This window comes from Vanacampus margaritifer, chromosome 3 (assembly GCF_051991255.1).
Source record: "Vanacampus margaritifer isolate UIUO_Vmar chromosome 3, RoL_Vmar_1.0, whole genome shotgun sequence".
NCBI classification, from domain to species: Eukaryota; Metazoa; Chordata; class Actinopteri; order Syngnathiformes; family Syngnathidae; genus Vanacampus; species Vanacampus margaritifer.
In genome coordinates, this window is record NC_135434.1 from 3,300,039 (window position 1) to 3,318,297 (window position 18,259).

At 39.9% G+C, this 18,259-nt stretch overlaps 1 protein-coding gene across 7 annotated transcripts in view; it reads right to left on the minus strand.

The window, feature by feature from the left end:
• Positions 1-6,275: 6,275 nt before the first annotated feature.
• The window catches only part of LOC144048731 (neuropeptide FF receptor 2-like), a 37,791-nt gene continuing 25,807 nt past the window's right edge, over positions 6,276-18,259 (minus strand). For 5 of the 7 annotated variants that reach the window (XM_077560999.1, XM_077560997.1, XM_077561001.1 and 2 more), the window contains 2 exons: positions 16,350-16,449; positions 6,913-13,663 (listed from right to left, as the gene is read on the minus strand). In XM_077560999.1, coding sequence (XP_077417125.1) covers positions 12,811-13,663; positions 16,350-16,449 — 953 coding nt within the window. In that variant the 3' untranslated portion in view covers positions 6,913-12,810. The other 2 variants (XR_013293413.1, XM_077561000.1) reach the window with 2 other exon arrangements.

Here is an 18,259-nt window from a genome sequence, read left to right on the forward strand (position 1 = left end):
GCCGCTTAATTGATTTCCGGCGGCTAATTAAAGCCGCACACTGTGCTTGTTCATTGAAGTTAGTTACCGGAAGAAACATAATTACATTTCAATTAAATCCGATTTCTAGTTCGCACAGCAACTGCAAACGTATCGATTATTTTTTAGGGATGTGTTGTGATGATTACAGATCTGTAATAAGAAATGTGTTGTTTTTAGTGGAACAGCCAGGACATTTCTAATGTTGCGTTAGTGCTAGCGTCAATGCTAACGTCAGTGTGAAGGAGTATTATTAATAGTCAAAAAAAACCCATCTGTTTACTTTAAATAACCAGCGTGATTTCTTAAGTCCTTCTGACTTACAGATAACAATCTACCGTTGCCATGGCAACCCCATATCACTCATACAATAATATGGTTGGACCAGCATGGGGCGCTAATGTTGTGTTAGCGCTAGCGTCAATTGCTAAAACGATGTACATGTATTGTGCGATGCACGTTCTATCGTTCGACGTCAGGCTTTAGCGGTAGGGAAAAAAATCCTTATTTTGCTTGAATCAGTCGTAGTGAGTGATTTTCTAGAATGTGGAAAATTATGAATATTAATGTCACATTACGGCCAAATTACTCATATCGTACGGCTATAAAAAGGAGTGCAGCTAATAATAAGGAGATTATTCTGCTTGTCAAACATTTTAATAGACGAAGTCCCACGTGATTGGATCGTGTCGCTCTGCTGTTTTTTTTTTGTGTGTTTTTTTTTTTGTATGGCAGCAGATGGACTCGTCTTATAAAGTCCAAAGGGTTTAGCGTTGGAAAAAGAAATGGATTTCCATACGATGCTGGAAAGCGGATGTCGCTTCCGATACTTTCAAAAAGGGAAGAAACATGGATGCAAAGTAGCGAGCAGGATTGGGAATGGCAGAGGAAGCGGCTGACGCCTCTTGAGAAATGGCAAGAGACGAAAGCTGTCAGACGGCGACAATGTGAGGAAGGCGCCACCGTCAAAAATGAGTAGTGGGGTGATGTCGAGTCGCCGTCGAGGCAACGGAAGGGAGGGAAATTGGCACTTTTGGCTTTTGACAGTTGCTTCCATCAAGCACTTGGCGGGAGGTCATGGGGTCAAAGGTGGCGTTGACCAACATGTTAAAAGTTGAATTCAAGCATTGTTAATTGGGCTCGTATTCATTTTTAATGCTTTTTTTTAATTCATTACTTTTTACGTCATTATATTAAATGTTTCTAGTTTTTATTTTCACATTCTTTTAATTATTATTTTAATGTTATTTTGTCATCACCTTCCATTTTTTGTTATGGAAACACAATGTATTATTATTTAATCATTAACTCTTTTATATCATTGTATCTGTTTTTTCATTTGTATGATTGATATTTTATCATTATATCATTGTTCAATTATTTTTGCTTTTTATTTATTTTCCATATGTTTATTTTGGGTTCAAGGTGTAAGAATTGTTTTTTCCCATCATGTTTTGCTTTGTTTTGTTTGTTTTTACATTTTCTTTCTCGTGTTTTTTCTTCACTTACATTAAATACATTTATATATTTGGTAATTTTATTTGTGCAACATTTATTGCTACAATTTACTTTCTTTATTTCGATTGTCGTATTAGTTCAGCCCATTCAAAATTGAATTATGTGTTTTATTTGTGATTTTATTTTGTGGTCTAAACATTAGATTTTTTTTTTATTTGTATTTTTTTACATGCTCTCTTTTTTTTAAATGTGTTTAAAAGTTTTCTTTTCGATTTAATTTGGTAATTATCATTTTTATATTTGTAATCATTTATTTATTTTATGATTAAAAAAATATTTTACCATTTTTTTTAGTATTCTTTCATATTTTAAGAGTGCTTTTATTTTTTCTTTACGTGTTACACAATAATTGTATCATCTAATTCTCTATGTTGACTTTGAGCCCCACCAGATTCAGCTGATGGCACTGTATGGAAGCAAACAAAAACAAAAACAAAAAATGCTTTGCAGCATGTATCAGCACCACCTAGAGGACGGAAGTGGAACTTTTGGTTTCCGATGGACACGTTTGGGATTGTTTGGCGTTGTTGGAGGTCAGCAGTCCAGTGAGTGCCATCGAAAGGACTGAAGTCTCATGAGAAGTGCGTTTGTTGGCATCCGGTTATCTGCATCACCGCAGGCACACTCTCAGCAACACAAATTCAAACCTCTGCCAGAAGCCTCGCACCTAACCGCCTACCCACCACTGGTAGAACCCTCAACCCAGGGGTCACTAACATTTCTGAAGCTGAGATGACCACAAAAAAATGTTTGACACAAAAATAGAGAAACGTAATGCCTTTTCTCAAATTAAAATTTTAGTTCTTGTAGGCTGAAATGTCAACATTTCGGATGAGAGAATACCTGACAAGAAGCACAACAAACAGAAGTCAAATGTATATTGCAATGAAACTCTGTTGAAAAGTAGAATTTATCCAAAAAAGTTACTTGAGTAAATGTAATGGATTACATGTAGCCTACTATCTCTGTTATTTGACATAAACAACGGTTCAAGTGTGAACTGAGGACGAGGGCAAGTCAGTTAAAAAGAAAACCCCACATCTGCCGTGTTCACGCCAAGGTTAACTTCACATGTGGACGCATTAGCGCCAGCGCCGGGGGCGCCGGCCCGTCGTTTTCTAACCCCAACCTTGCGCAATTGTCCCCGCACAGCCTGCTGCGTTGCTTTGAGCTACTTTGTTGAGTTACATGTCGCAATATCGCCGCATGAAAGCAATTGGAAATCATTTGTGGCTCGTAGCTAGGAAACATACATCCGCTCGATAATGAAAATGTCACGCTAAGGCTAATCTATCATGAATCCATTTTAGTGTACATATGCGGCAGACTCCGTCTCTATTGTGCCCTTGCTCTGACATGAAGGGCCGGAGACTAAGCCTGAGTACACGCATGAAAACAATCGGGCTGTGTTTGTGTTTTTGATACTCTTCTCATTCTAACCTATCGGAATGTAGCACGTTGATGTAGCATATTAACACGGAAAGCTTTTCCTTTTTATTTTGAAATAACTAACTTCTAGGATCACGCACCGTAGCCTGGCTAATGACAGAAAAAAGAATCCCCCCCACCCCCCTTTTTGTCTCATTTTAAATCCAGCTAAGTTGCGGCTAGCCTCATCCTAGTTAGCGCTAAGCTAGCTCGTCCCTCAAGTCCGCCGTCCAAGTTTGAAAGCTCCCTTTTGGTTGTTGCTAGCTGATGTTAGCCGGCCAAATGAGCACAGTACTAATAACCGCTAACCGCTAACCCTACCCTAAACTATGTTCTCGACAAAGAAGTAGAAATCCCGTTTGAGCCCAATGGATTTCGTCCTGATATTACGCAGGTCAACTTCCCGGCATCCCGTTTTTGCCTTTTGTATGTCAATCACTGTTGACATTGTTAACATTTTTTGTTTTATTTTACATTTTACCTGTTTTCGATTTCATTATAGATGTGTTGATGAAGGTGTAATTATGTTGACCTAATATAACCTGATGAGTAATGCTTTTAACATTCTTGCTATCTTTTCTACTGTTTTCCCAGACATGAGAAAGTTAATATGTTTCTATGTTTATCTAAGAAGTCTGGTTGTTGTTCGTCAGAAATCCGTTTTTTAAAAGTTCAAGGACGATCTAGTTTACTGGGAAAATGCAAACTCATTCTGTACCTCACGGGATGACAGAGGCGTTTCCTCATGTTTTGAATAAAGAGGCTGTGTGGGCAAAAGAGGACACACACATTGGATGACACTGCTTAGGTGATATGCAATTATGTGACCAGAGATCTCTGTAATAAATCAACCTTGCAAGGACCCTCTTCACCAGAATCTCATCTTGGAATTATTTGAACACGCAAAAGATTACAATTAATGTTAATTCCTTCAAACGCACACTAAATAAACCCATTAAAAGGTTATTTAGCTGTTAAATTCCTTTCTATTAACTTCCAAATTCACGTTTTTGCGGTAGAAGGTGTGTTTTCAAGATACCGGAACGGGAACTACTTTCTGATTTGGTGTCTAGGAATCATGGGAAATGTAGTCCTCCAATGGCAATACTGCTGTCGCGCAGTCGCCAGTCATCCTGAAGGCAAGCTGAGCTTTCTAGCATATTTTTCAATGTTAAAATGCGGGACCGGCGCAAGCTAGCATAGCTAGCTTATGTGTAGAAGATGGATTTTCAGCTCAATTGTAGCGTCACAGTTTTTCCTTTAAAAAATCTGGTCACCCAACTTCTACTACTTTAGCAGCGTGACTCAAACACACACACTTGCATGTCTCATTATCCTTTTCAATAAAAGCGCATAAACGCTTCCCGGCAACGTCACCAGCAAAGCCAGCTGGTGGCGACAAGAGGCTCCAAATTCAAAAGCTTTTGATGACCGGCCAAGGAAACAGACACTTTTCGGCTCCTTGTTTTGTTCCGCCAGAGGGGATGACGTCAAGGTGAGACAAAATAGTGCTGAGCCGCAGAAATGATGAAAACAGGCTGACTCATCAAGAAGCTGTCTTTTGGGCGGCTGCGTCAATTTGCATGACAACGTTGCAGCTGTGTGCGGGGACTCTCAATTTTGACATGACTTCCTGTCTGTCTTTTACCAGTCTGCTTCGAATTGAATTCTTTCTATTCAACGTTACGATATTCATCAACAACAATCTGTGTATATACTTCTAAGGTAAGGTTAGGGTTAGGGTTAGGGTTAGGGTTACGGGATAGGGGATAGGGGTTAGGGGATAGGGGTTAGGGTTAGGGTTAGGGTTTAGGTTTAGGTTTAGGTTTAGGGTTAGGGGTTAGGGTTAGGGTTAAGGGTTAGGGTCTAGGGTTAAGGGTTAGGGTTACGGGATAGGGGATAGGGGTTAGGGTTAGGGTTTAGGTTTAGGGTTAGGGGTTAGGGTTAGGGTTAGGGTTAAGGGTTAGGGTTACGGGATAGGGGATAGGGGATAGGGTTAGGGGATAGGGGATAGGGTTAGGGGTTAGGGTTAAGGGTTAGGGTTACGGGATAGGGGGTAGGGGTTTCGGTTAGGGGATAGGGTTAGGGTTTAGGGTTAGGTTAGGGTTAGGGGATAGGGTTTAGGGGATAGGGATTATGGTTAGGGTTACGGTTAGGGGATAGGGTTTAGGGTTAGGGGATAGGGTTTAGAGTTAGGGGAAATGGGTTAGGTTTAGGGTTTAGGGTTACGGTTAGGGGATAGGGGTAGGGGTTAGGGTTTAGGGTTAGGTTAGTGTTAGGGGATAGGGTTTAGGGTTAGGTTAGGGTTAGGGTTAGGGGATAGGGGTTATGGTTAGGGTTACGGTTAGGGGATAGGGTTAGGGTTTAGGGTTAGGTTGGGGTTAGGGTTAAGGGTTAGGGTTAGCGTTTAGGGTTAGGTTAGGGTTTAGGGTTACGGTTAGGGGATAGGGTTAGGGTTAGGTTAGGGTTATGGTTAGGGGATAGGGTTAGGGTTTAGGGTTAGGGTTTAGGGTTAGGGTTTAGGGTTAGGGTTTAGGGTTACGGTTAGGGGATAGGGTTTAGGGTTAGGGGATAGGGTTTAGAGTTAGGGGAAATGGGTTAGGTTTAGGGTTTAGGGTTACGGTTAGGGGATAGGGGTAGGGGTTAGGGTTTAGGGTTAGGTTAGTGTTAGGGGATAGGGTTTAGGGTTAGGTTAGGGTTAGGGTTAGGGGATAGGGGTTATGGTTAGGGTTACGGTTAGGGGATAGGGTTAGGGTTTAGGGTTAGGTTGGGGTTAGGGTTAAGGGTTAGGGTTAGCGTTTAGGGTTAGGTTAGGGTTTAGGGTTACGGTTAGGGGATAGGGTTAGGGTTAGGTTAGGGTTATGGTTATGGTTAGGGGATAGGGTTAGGGTTTAGGGTTAGGGTTTAGGGTTAGGGTTTAGGGTTAGGGTTTAGGGTTAGGGTTTAGGGTTACGGTTAGGGGATAGGGTTAGGGTTACGGTTAGGGTTACGGTTAGGGGATGGGGTTAGGTTTAGGGATAGGGTTAGGGTTAGAGTTTAGGGTTAGGGTTTAGGGTTAGGTTAGGGTTTAGGATTAGGGTTAGGGGATAGGGTTAGGGTTTAGGGTTTAGGGTTAGGGTTATCTACTGACCAATTAATCTCTTCTCTTTTCAGAACCTTTGGAAATGGCCAAATTGTCCCTAAAATGGCCGCTGCAAACTAAAATAAAAGACATCCTGTTTCTACTCATGATAGATGTACCAACCAAAACTCATGTTTGAAAGTGAAACTGGCTTTGGGGCCTGACTGTTGCTGAGCCATAATGGCCACTTCAAACCAAAATGGTGGACTTTCTATGTCTATTTGGACATGTGTTCTTGAGACTATTTGTGGGACTGCTCATGATAGATGTGCTAACCAAAACTCATGTTTGAAAGTGAAACTTGCTTTGAGGGCTGAATACTTTTGAAAATTATGGAAGATGCTAGTGAGCCAAAATGGCTGCTTCAAACCAAAATGGCTGTCTTCCTGTGTCTTGGACACTTGAGACTTTTTTGGTGGGTCTACTCATGACAGACATGCTCACCAAATGTTTTTACGTGAAAGTGGCTTCAGGGTCTGAATGTTTTTTTTGTTTAATTCTTTACAACAGAGTTAAATTTGTCTTTTAAAACAAAATGGCTGACTTCCCGTGTCAATTCGACCAATTGGGTTCTTGAGACTATTTTGTGGGTCTACTAGCGGAAGACATGTCAACCAAACCTCACTTTATGTGAAACTGTTCTGTTTGAGTCAATAACCGAAACGGAAAGCAGGTTGAGAAGTTTATTGTGAAGGAGTTCAGAACCGAATGTGCGGCAAACACACGAGACAAAAACGAGCTGGCATCATTCAGTCCTCTTTACATCGACAGAATCGTCCAATCCCGGCAGACGAGTGTGAGGCGGGAGGCAACCTTTGGCAGGCAGAAGTGAGACCGCATGAAATCCACACGCACGCACGCTTTCATACACATTTGATTGTACACGCAAATGTGCAAACGATTGGGCAAGGAAATGCAGTTGACCAAAGTGACATTTGGATAAACGGAGTCAAATGGAAAAGACAAGAACTTCTAGACGCGACTCTTTTGTGACTTATTACGAATGTAACGTAAAACTGTCGACGTTTGTATACGATGGCGGTTAGCAGTTATTATGATTTGCCGTTTTTTTTTTTTTCTATCCTCATCCAAACTCTAAAATCCGTTTACGGTTAAAGTTTACGATTTCACCAGTTTTTGTTTTTTTTTGCAATAACATTGTACTTTAAAAAGTTACCTGTTATCGATTATCATAATGTAATTTAACCCATTTTTCCTATCAAAACGCTAAAAATGATGAACAATGATCATTTAATGTGTTTTTCCTTTCTCATCGTAACTCAGATAGTTTTTAACAATGATGAGGAATTTTGATTTTGCAAGTTTTTTTCGATTTATCTTGTTGAGGATTGACATATATTTTGATATTTCTTCCAATTTTTTAAAATATCATTTTAACTCAAGATGTTAACAATAATCATATACTGCAATTCTGGCATTTTTTTTTTTTTAAAAAGTTGCCGACTGCCGTGTAGTGACTTCACCAGATTTTTTTCCAATTATCACAGTTGCTCAAAAAGTTAATGATTACAATATATTGCCATTTTTTTTGTTGTCATCATAACACAAGTAGTTGTAATTTTTCCGTTTTTTTTTCATCTTTTTAACTCAAAAAGTTGTTGTTAATTGCTGCATAGTTTTATTATGCCAATTTTTTTGTATTGTCGAAACACAAAAAGTTGAGGATGAGGATTTTGCTCGTTTTTTTTTCTGTATTAAAATAGAAACCGGAAACGTTTTAAACATTTAACGATTACCATACATTGTGATTTTGCCTGTTTCTGTTATTGCAACAACAACAAATCACGAAGTTTACAATAAACATTCTTTATATTGCGATTGTGTCTTTTTTTTTTTTCTCTTCATTATCAACAAAACTACAAAAGTTCTTAACTGATGTTAACCAATTGCGTTGCCATGGTAACTCAACAGGTACTGAACGGAATTGGATTTGAATTGTTTGCCGTTGGTGCAAAAAGTTCTTGGCTGATTATTATATGGAATTTTCACCAGCATTTGTGCTATCATAACCGCTTTTTGCATTTTTAAAATCCCTTAAAAATGTCAAAAAATGGAATCAAATTGAAAGTTACTTGAAGTTGTTGAGCAAAACACATTTCGGTGAGCTGGTTTGTTTTGATTCTATACTGAGCAAAAAAAACAAAACACCACACTTTTGTTTTTGCGCCCATTATCCCTGAGCTAAATTCAAATATTTAAGACTTTTACAAAATTGGTGGAAATCTGTATTAGTGAGCACTTCTCCTTTGCCGAAAATCCAAATCAATCCATCGTTTTCCTGTATGCTCTACAATATAGTAAAAATGCACTTTTATGAGTGGCCCACGTCTGGCCAAAGAGCTCGGCAAAGGAGAAGCGCTCACTAACGCAGATTTCCACCAATTTTGAAACAATATCTGAAGGAAATCGATCTTTTGTGTAAGTGCTTTGATCCTTACGTTCCGGTTGTGAAAAATAGGAACAAAAACAGAACGTTCGAAAGATTCTTTATATCTGGAGGCACAGCAGTTTTTTTTTTTTTTTTTTTTCCTGTTTTGCCAACTCTCATATAAATGACACCAATAAAAAGCGACAAGGGGACAACCAGATATAATCAAAGAGATGATGTGATGAGTAGCCCTTCACAAATTTGCGGGAAAACCAGCGCGTCCCCAAAAACAGCTAAAAATACACCACAGTAATTCATTAGACACACGCACACACTCAACAGTACACGTCCACGTGCAGACTTTTTACAACACAGAAAACATTTTTATAGTTTTTCATTTCGTCGCATCACAGGCACAAAAATGCACTACATTCAAAAGAAATGGAATTTCATGTCGTTTTTTTTTTTTCTCCTCCATTTAGTTTCGGAGGAAAATGCCGGCAGCGTCTCAGGTGGCAGGCGGCGCGACAAAAATGGAGAGCTGCATCGAAACGTCAGCAATCACGGAGCTGTTCCCAATATTTTGGCCCTCCCAATCTTGCTCAAAGTCAGGTCATTTCATTGAAAGAAAAAAAAATTCTATCCAAGAAATAAAGATTGGAAGAAAAGATTCAGTCATTTAATTAAAAAAAAAAAAAGTTTCATTCGAAAAATCAATCTTAAAAATATGTCATAGTATTTTTTTCTTTTTTAAGCATGTTACGCTAATGTAAATGACATGAATGAATTAATTTTTTTTATTGTTTTAGGTGAAACAACATTTACATCATTTTTTTTTACATGAAATAGTTCCTATTCATTTTCTGAACTGACTATGAAATTATTTCTATAAATTTGTAATTTATTTTAGCTATTAAGCATGTTTAGCATTTGCGCTATTATTATTATTATTATTATTATGACAATGACTGCCATATTAATCATATTTTAGCTTTTTGGAACCTCACCTTTGTCACTTTTGTTGACAATCCAATAAAGCTAAAAAAAAATAAAATAAAATGCAAAGCTGAATTCTTATGAAGCCAATTGAAAGATGTGAAAGAATTTTGTGAAAATGACAAAGTATTATCCGTGAAATCATTTGACACTGATTAGTAGCCAATATTGCATTTGTACTAAAAAGTTGTCCAAGCGGGTTGTGAACCCAGGTGGCAGGTCATTATTTTATTTTATTTTTCAAAATCATGGTTTATGGCATATTCATATTTCAGTGAAATTATAATGGGATTCGAACCCGCGACCTCCGGGTTACTGGACAAGGCACCACTGAGCAGTACGAGAAATCTGGTCATGATGAGAATGTATGAAAGTGGGCGTGGAAATAGGACTTTGAAAAAGTTGAAAGTCAGTCCCAGAAGAAAAGTTGATATTTAACGTTAAATTGTGCCAATAAGTAAGTCATGTGGAATCAGACAATAAATATCCCAGAAGGCGGGAATTTTTGCTCGGAATAACATAAGTGTTGCTTTCAGCATTCCCACAATCATAAAAGTAGTACTAAAAAATTAAAAAAAAAAAAAACTGAAATACTGTATGTGTGCAGGTCATTGAAATTCTTAATTATGATTTTTTTTTTCCTTACTAGAAAGCGCAGGTGTTCAAACATGAGTTCAAACGCACTTGAGTCATTCTTATCAGGAAGATACGCATGAGTTCGAGCAGCCGAGGATTGCTCAGGCAGAAAATTGAGTCCCCCCCCCCATAAAAAAATTTGAGAATGTGCTTTAACTTCCCGAGGGTGCTGAGTTGACAAAGTTATTTTCATGTCTTCTTGCGTCACGCGATGCTGAATGAAAAAAAATGGATTCAACTCGTTATGCTCATTACAGTTACATCATCACGTCTTGACTACTCCCCACATGCTGCATCCCATTTATATAGTTATAAATAAATGGGGAGCAATACAAAATAAAGAATAAAGTGGAAATGATGTAGTTGCAAAAGTGCGCACACCCTCTTACAACCGCTGAGAAGTAACAAACCCCATTCAAACTCATTTTAAATGGGGGTCAGCACACACCTGCCACCATTTAAAGTGCCTCTGATTAACCTTCAAAAAGTTCAGATGTTCTAGTAGGCTTTTCCTGACATTTTTTTTTTTTAATTTTTTTTATTATTTTTTGTTTTGCTTTCTAGCATAAACCTGAATGTTTTGTGCTTCTGTGTATAAACAACATTCTATCCTTGTAGCCTCCTTTGCAGTCCCCTTATTATGCTTTTATTTATATATTTTGTAAACAGTGTATCATATGTATACGGTATTTAGGGAAATGTATGTACATATTATGTAAATTTATGGAGAGACTAAACAATGCTTGGCGATGCGAGATTTACGTGGAACAATCATGAAAGGCTGATGATTCATTCATGAATAAATAACGTGTTAATCCAGCAGCATCTGATTGGACGCACCAATGCGGATTTCGGATTAAAGAGAATATGTCGCTTCCCCTTCAAGTGATCGTTAATGTTTTAATTGGATGCTAAAAACATGGCTGTTTGGACAAGCATCGCATCCGGTAATGTTTCCCAAGGCAGCACTCAGAAAACACAAGTTTGTCCAGGCCGGGACACGAATATTACAGTGTTAACGTAAGACAATTCGGCGTTGTCATGGCAACACAACTTTGATTTTAAACCATGTCACATCAAAAAGATGTCAAATTGAACTGACTACATTTGAATTTTTTCTTTTTCTTGAAATTAGATTAAAAAAAATAAAGATAGTATATTACATACTTGCAAATATAATTGGCTATTTTGATGAGATCTTTTTATGATTCATTTACCATATTTAATTAAAAATATTTTAGTTTAATTTAATAACTAACTCAATATGATACATCTAAAAGCATCTTTGAATATATTAAAATAAAGTTTTAAAATATCCATTATATGTCAGTCCGATCTTTTTAAAGTTTTTAGAAGATTTTTTTTTTTTTTTATGAATTCAAATTTTTCATTTCAGATCAATGAAGTGATTGAATTATTTAAATACTTTCTTTTATTTTCCATTATTATCATAGAAGTCTTTACAACAACAAAAAAAATGTTTCAATTGAATGACTGAATTATTATAAATGATGTTATTTAAAAAAATATATATATATATATATTGTGTGTGTATGACCTTCCTTTTGTTGTTGCCAAAACTTTGTTTTCAAAAGGCCATTGAAATACAGACAAATACTCTAAAGGTAGAAAAAAAAAATCTATTAAGTGTTCAGTACTAAGTAACAGATGCCTTATAAAAGAATGTGGCTATCGAATAAAAATGTTTTCTTCAATACTGGATGCCGCTTTGTAGGGCGATGATGACAAAAGAGTGAATCTGAATGGCTTTAGAGGAGCACTGAGTCTTTTGTTCTTTGCCAGTGCTAACAAACAAAGCCTTAATTGCTTACCAAGGTGTCTTTGGAGGCCCAAAAGGAGCGGAAAATATGTTATGACAGATGTCATGCCCACACGACAACTCGAGGGAGAACTTCACAATCCACCAAAGTAAATGCAAGAAGTGAAGAAAAGCTAGTGTTGGCTTGTTTGGATTGGTTAGCTTAGCATGCTTCTTCCTGGCTGTTCCGAAAAAATACAATTTTGACTCTGGGGTGGACGTTTCCGTTCAAAAAGCACATTTGTGGATCCACACCAAACATGTTAGCTTAGCGAGCTATTTTGTGATTGTGATTACGAAGGGGCGGAAGGTATCATTTTGATCCCCGTGTGGACTTTTTCATTCATATCAGAGTGGCAGAAATTCAAACCACACAATTCTGTACCCAGACCCAACTTTGACCTCATTCAGTGCCATTGACGACTATAGACGTCAAAGATCCATTTTCACTTACAAGCTACTTTTTCAGGTTGTTGAAGGTGATCTTAAGATTTTACCAATTAGCAGAAGGTACCATTTTGATTCTGGGTCAGGCTTCATTCAAACACTGAAGTGACTGAAAAGTCTTGTGGACGTTGCTTCAGTAGTTTTTAACGCAATGTTGCTACCTACGACACAAAAAACATACTCGCAAAGTGCTTTGAGGTTGGCAGAGTGAACGACTTGTTAACGACTTATTCCTGCTTCTGAATTCCGCATTGTACATGGTTCGTCTTTATACATTTATACATTTTTTTTTTTCGTACCTTCATGAGTTCACAGGACACAATGAAACCCGGCAACTAGTCTTCGTTTCCTTGGAGGTAGCTTCCTGAAGAAATTGGCACTGAAAAAGAAAAACTGGAACCCCACAGGAAAAACAACCAACTCCAGGGAGCCGCCGGTTCAAATTGACACAGCCGTCACGCCGCCGCTACTGCAGGACCCCTTCTCCAAGTCCTCCAAGACCAAGTCCTGCTCCGCCACCTGATGTATCCGCCTGGAGCTGCTTTTGTCCAGGCTGTTGAGCGAGATGGGCTCAAGGGAGGTCTGCGCGTTGTTGGCCGGCAGCACCGAGTTGGGCTGCAACCGGTGCGAGTACGTTTTCCTCCGCTGGCCGTCGGCCGCGCACAGGCTGAACTTGAACACCACCTGAAAACCTCGGCGGAAGTTCTCGTTGAAGAATCCGTAGATGATGGGGTTGACGCTGCTGTTGAAGAACGCCAGCCAATGGGCAAAGGGGTACACGTAGATGTTGACGATGCGGTACTGCTGCTCGGTGAGCCGGGCGTAGTCGCTCAGCATCATCAGGGTCCACAGGGGCAGCCAGGACAGGATGAAGAGCAAGGCCACGATCAGGAGCATCTTGATGACCCGCTGCTTCTTCTTGGAGACGCTGTGGCGGTTGTCGTGACCCGGCTTGCCGCCCGTGGGCATGGCGGTCTTGAAGAGCGTGATGCCGATGCGAGCGTACATGACCACGATGAGGGACAGCGGCGCCAGGTAGATGTTCGCAAACAACACGGTGGTGTAAATCTTGCGCATCTCCTGATTGGGCCAGTTCTCCCTGCACCAGTAAAAAGGCGTGGTTTTGTTGTCGTAGCCCAGCAGCACTTGGATGCTTTGCTCCTGCGTCACCTGCAGCATCACGCCGGACGGACACATGATGGATATGGCCAGGACCCAGATGATGACGATGATGAGGGTGGCGGTGGAGATGGTCAGCTTTTGCTTGAACGGGTAGACGATGCAGCGGAATCTGTCAAGGGATGAAGACAGGAAATGAATGAAGACCGCAGTCCGAAGCGGAAACCAACCAACATCAAATGCATCAAGTTTAGAAGACTTCTGTTTACCCTTAAGCTACTGGCTCCTTCAAAAATACACACCGCCATACCAGGAGTCGAAGCAAGAATCCGTACTGCGAGAACGTACGGAACACTGGGAATTATGGTCACCGTTCTGAAAGTCAATGCCAAACTTTGGGTCCGGTAGCTCAAGGGAACATGAAAGCTTGGAACCCTCAGTCAAAGGCAGAGATGGGAAATCTGGGTCCAGAAAGTAAAAACCCTTCCACAGTTTGGCTTGAGCCACATTTGCTTCTACTCAACTGGCAAACAAGCTCGTTAAACTGCCGGTCGAGTAGAAGCGCCCGTCCGTGTCTAAGGCCAAACTTTCTGGGCCTCGATTTCCCATCTCTGGTCAATGGCAACATCGAGTTTCCCAAAGTATGAGCCAAACATGGGGCCGCCTGTGAGGAAGCAGGAATACTGACCGTGAGACGATGCTGTAGGATTAGAGCAACTCATCTCAAAATCCAAATGCGGCCATTTAAAACCAGTGCCTTCCCTCAATGGCATCTTCCAGTGATGCCAGTAATTAAGGTCTTACACGGGGAGGCGAACCCAGAGTTATCTAAGTGAAAACCGGGAACCCAAAGTGATTTGTCACGTTTGCGATTAGGCAAACTCGTTCCAAAATCCAAATAGGGTGATCAAAAGTGAGAGTCTTCCTTCAATGGCAGCCTTCAGAGATGCCTAGAACTCCTCATAGTCCAGGAGTCAAACCTGGGATATCTGAAAACCAGGAATCCTGACCAAGAGATGATATGGTGCAGTGGCTTGTCATGTTTGGGATCAGAGCAACTCGTACCAAAATTGAAATGTGGCGATTAAAAATAAGGGTCTTCTGTCAATGGCAGCATTTAGAGACCCCTGAAAAGAAAGCCTTATACCGGGAGACAAACCCAGGCCATCTGGGTGAAAACCAGGAACCCAAATGCTAGACCATATGGGTAAGTGACTTGTCACATTTGGGATTAGAGGGACACACCCCAAAACCCAAATATACTGATCAAAAGTGAGAGCCTTCCTCCGATAGCAGCTTTCAGAGATGCCAGAACTCCTCAAACCAGGAGTCAAACCTGGGACATCTGGTTGAGAATAAGTACTCCTGACTGCGAGTTGATACGGGACAGCGATGAGTCACGTTTGGGATTCATTAGGGCAACTCGTCCCCAAAAACAAAGTCAGTCTTCCATCAATGACAGCATTTACAGATGCCAGAAAAGAAGGTCCAAGACATCTCTATGAAAACCAGGAATCCCAAAATGGTGATCGATAGTCAGTCTTCCTTCAATGGCAGCCTATAAAAACACATGAACTCCTCATACCGGGAGTCAAACCTGGGACATCTGCTTGAAAACCACCAATGTGATTTACGTATTACGGCTTCATAAAACTGCTAGGGCTGGTCAGAGACCGTAGGCCAGGAGCGGCCCGTGGGCCATTTTTTGGAGGGAGGTCGGTGCGAGACCATATGGCGAGACCATATGTCGAGTTTGCCATTCGGGAATCCCAGCCCCAAATCTGCTTGACAGCCGACTGCGTGCTCCAGCACACACGACAAAATGATGAACGCGCACAAAAAGCAGAAGGCATTTTGTCGACAGGTGAATCTTTTGGACATTACTAGAACATGTTGGGGTACGAACGATTAAGTTTAGGTTCGTGCCGTCCCAAATGCGGTGATTGAAATGTAATGACTTCAGACACCACAAGAAAATGCGTTCCCATACACGGAAGCTGCCAAACCACAAATCCTCACCACTAGACCATCACGGACGATACGTCCGCACATTGTAGAAAAGAACTTTCCGCACTTGGAGTCGAACAGAACCTGATTGGAAAGTAAGCGGACCCCAAGGCTGTCCATTCTTTTGTTCTTCGACATCCATCTAATATTTAGTTTGTTTTGGGGGCTGATTTTGAAGTCAAGAGCAAAAGAAAATCACGTCCAACTCACTCCGTCTTGAATCCAACGCCGATCAAAGCGCTTGACAGAAATGCAAGACGACGGCGACTTCTCTCGAAGCATTTCAAACTCTCGTGTCCTTTCCGGCGGCACCAGACAACCTCGGGTCGGGTATGATGTAGACAGAATAACAAAAGGCACTACAAAGCGACTGTTGCTAATATGCCGGCGGCCCCGGCGGGTCTTCGTCTACTGACTGCCTCTCCTTTGCCATCTGACGCCATTTGAAAAAAAAAAAAAAAAAAAAAAAAAACTTATAGACTTAGCCAAGAAACTCGAGTTGAAACTGAATAACCCAACACTGAACAAATAGTTCCAAATGGCAAATTCCAAATTGGTTGGCAATGTTCTTGATCCATAAACCCAATCTTGAGTCCCTTAGTCAATGGCAAAATCTGTGAAATCCACGCCGTCTTGAACGCACCAGTCAAACCGATACACAAACATGGTTTAGCCTTGTCAAGAAATGAGCGGCCGGCAGAGGTTCATGTCACCCGAAGTCCAGGTATTTTTTGTAGAACCTGTGTTTGCCAAAGGGGACGCGTCAATGAAGTGGATACCGGAAGGAGACTGCGGGGCCGCCATACTTTTTTTTTTTTTTTTTTTTTTTTTTCTGGAGAGGGCCACCATACCTGTCCACGGCGATGGCCACCAGGGTGAAGACGGACGCCGACACGGAGATGCCTTGCACCATGCCGCTCATTTTGCACACCAGGCTTCCAAAGGGCCACCCTGTGGACACGAGGGACCAGACAGCTGGTTTTCAATCAGGGTAGCAAGGTCCAAAGTCCCAACAACTGGACTTGGACACGAACGTTTAGTTGATTTAAAACCGTTCATTTGAATTTGTCACATCGTAGATCTTTTGCAGGTGAAGATCTCACTTCATGTTGGCACATTTTCAAGGTGGGAAAAAATGATTTGAGCTATTTTCATTGCTGTCCAATGTGAAAACAAAGTCAAGTAAAAATGATTTGCTTCCGTACTGCTTGCCTGCCTGGCATACCCACTTGCTCTACTTGCAAAACTGCTCCGTGTTTGATTTGCACAATCACGTGGACACATTTTGTCTTTGCTGTTCTCCTGTTTCAAAGCTAACACGATCTTTTTGTGCTGAACTTGCTTCTACACCGCTTGCCTGCCTTGCACACACCCGCTCCCTCTACTTGCGAAATTGCTCTCAATTAGATTTGCAAAAGCTTTAATGCATTTTTTTTTTAATTTTTAAAATGTTTAATTTTTAATTTTCTTGGCTGTTTTCTTGTTCTAAAGCAAAAAATCTTTTTGCAACTGAACTTGCTCCTATACCGCCTTGCCTGCCTTGCACACACCAGCTACACTCTAAAAAATTGTTCTGAACTAGATTTTCGAAATTTTTAACGTATCTTTCTTTACTGTATCTTTCTACACTCTAAAAAATTGTTCTGAACTAGATTTTCAAAATTTTTAACGTATCTTTCTTTACTGTATCTTTCTTTAATCTTTCTTGTTCTAAAGCAAAAAATCTTTTTGCAACTGAACTTGCTCCTATACCGCTTGCGTGCCTTGCACACACCAGCTACACTCTAAAAAATTGTTCTGAACTAGATTTTCGAAATTTTTAACGTATCTTTCTTTACTGTATCTTTCTACACTCTAAAAAATTGTTCTGAACTAGATTTTCAAAATTTTTAACGTATCTTTCTTTACTGTACCTTTCTTTAATCTTTCTTGTTCTAAAGCAAAAAATCTTTTTGCAACTGAACTTGCTCCTATACTGCCTTGCACACACCAGCTACACTCTAAAAAATTGTTCTGAACTAGATTTTCGAAATTTTTAACGTATCTTTCTTTACTGTATTTTTCTACACTCTAAAAAATTGTTCTGAACTAGATTTTCAAAAATTTTAACGTATCTTTCTTTACTGTATCTTTCTTTAATCTTTCTTGTTCTAAAGCAAAAAATCTTTTTTCAACTTAACTTGCTCCTATACCGCTTGCGTGCCTTGCACACACCAGCTACACTCTAAAAAATTGTTCTGAACTAGATTTTCGAAATTTTTAACGTATCTTTCTTTACTGTATCTTTCTACACTCTAAAAAATTGTTCTGAACTAGATTTTCAAAATTTTTAACGTAGCTTTCTTTACTGTATCTTTCTTTAATCTTTCTTGTTCTAAAGCAAAAAATCTTTTTTCAACTTAACTTGCTCCTATACCGCTTGCGTGCCTTGCACACACCAGCTACACTCTAAAAAATTGTTCTGAACTAGATTTTCGAAATTTTTAACGTATCTTTCTTTACTGTATCTTTCTACACTCTAAAAAATTGTTCTGAACTAGATTTTCAAAATTTTTAACGTATCTTTCTTTACTGTATCTTTCTTTAATCTTTCTTGTTCTAAAGCAAAAAATCTTTTTGCAACTGAACTTGCTCCTATACCGCCTTGCCTGCCTTGCACACACCCGCTCACTCTACTTGCAAAAATTGCTCTCAATTAAATTTGCAAAACAATTTTAACGCATCTTTCCTTTGCAGTTTTCTTGTTTTAAAGCAAAAAAAA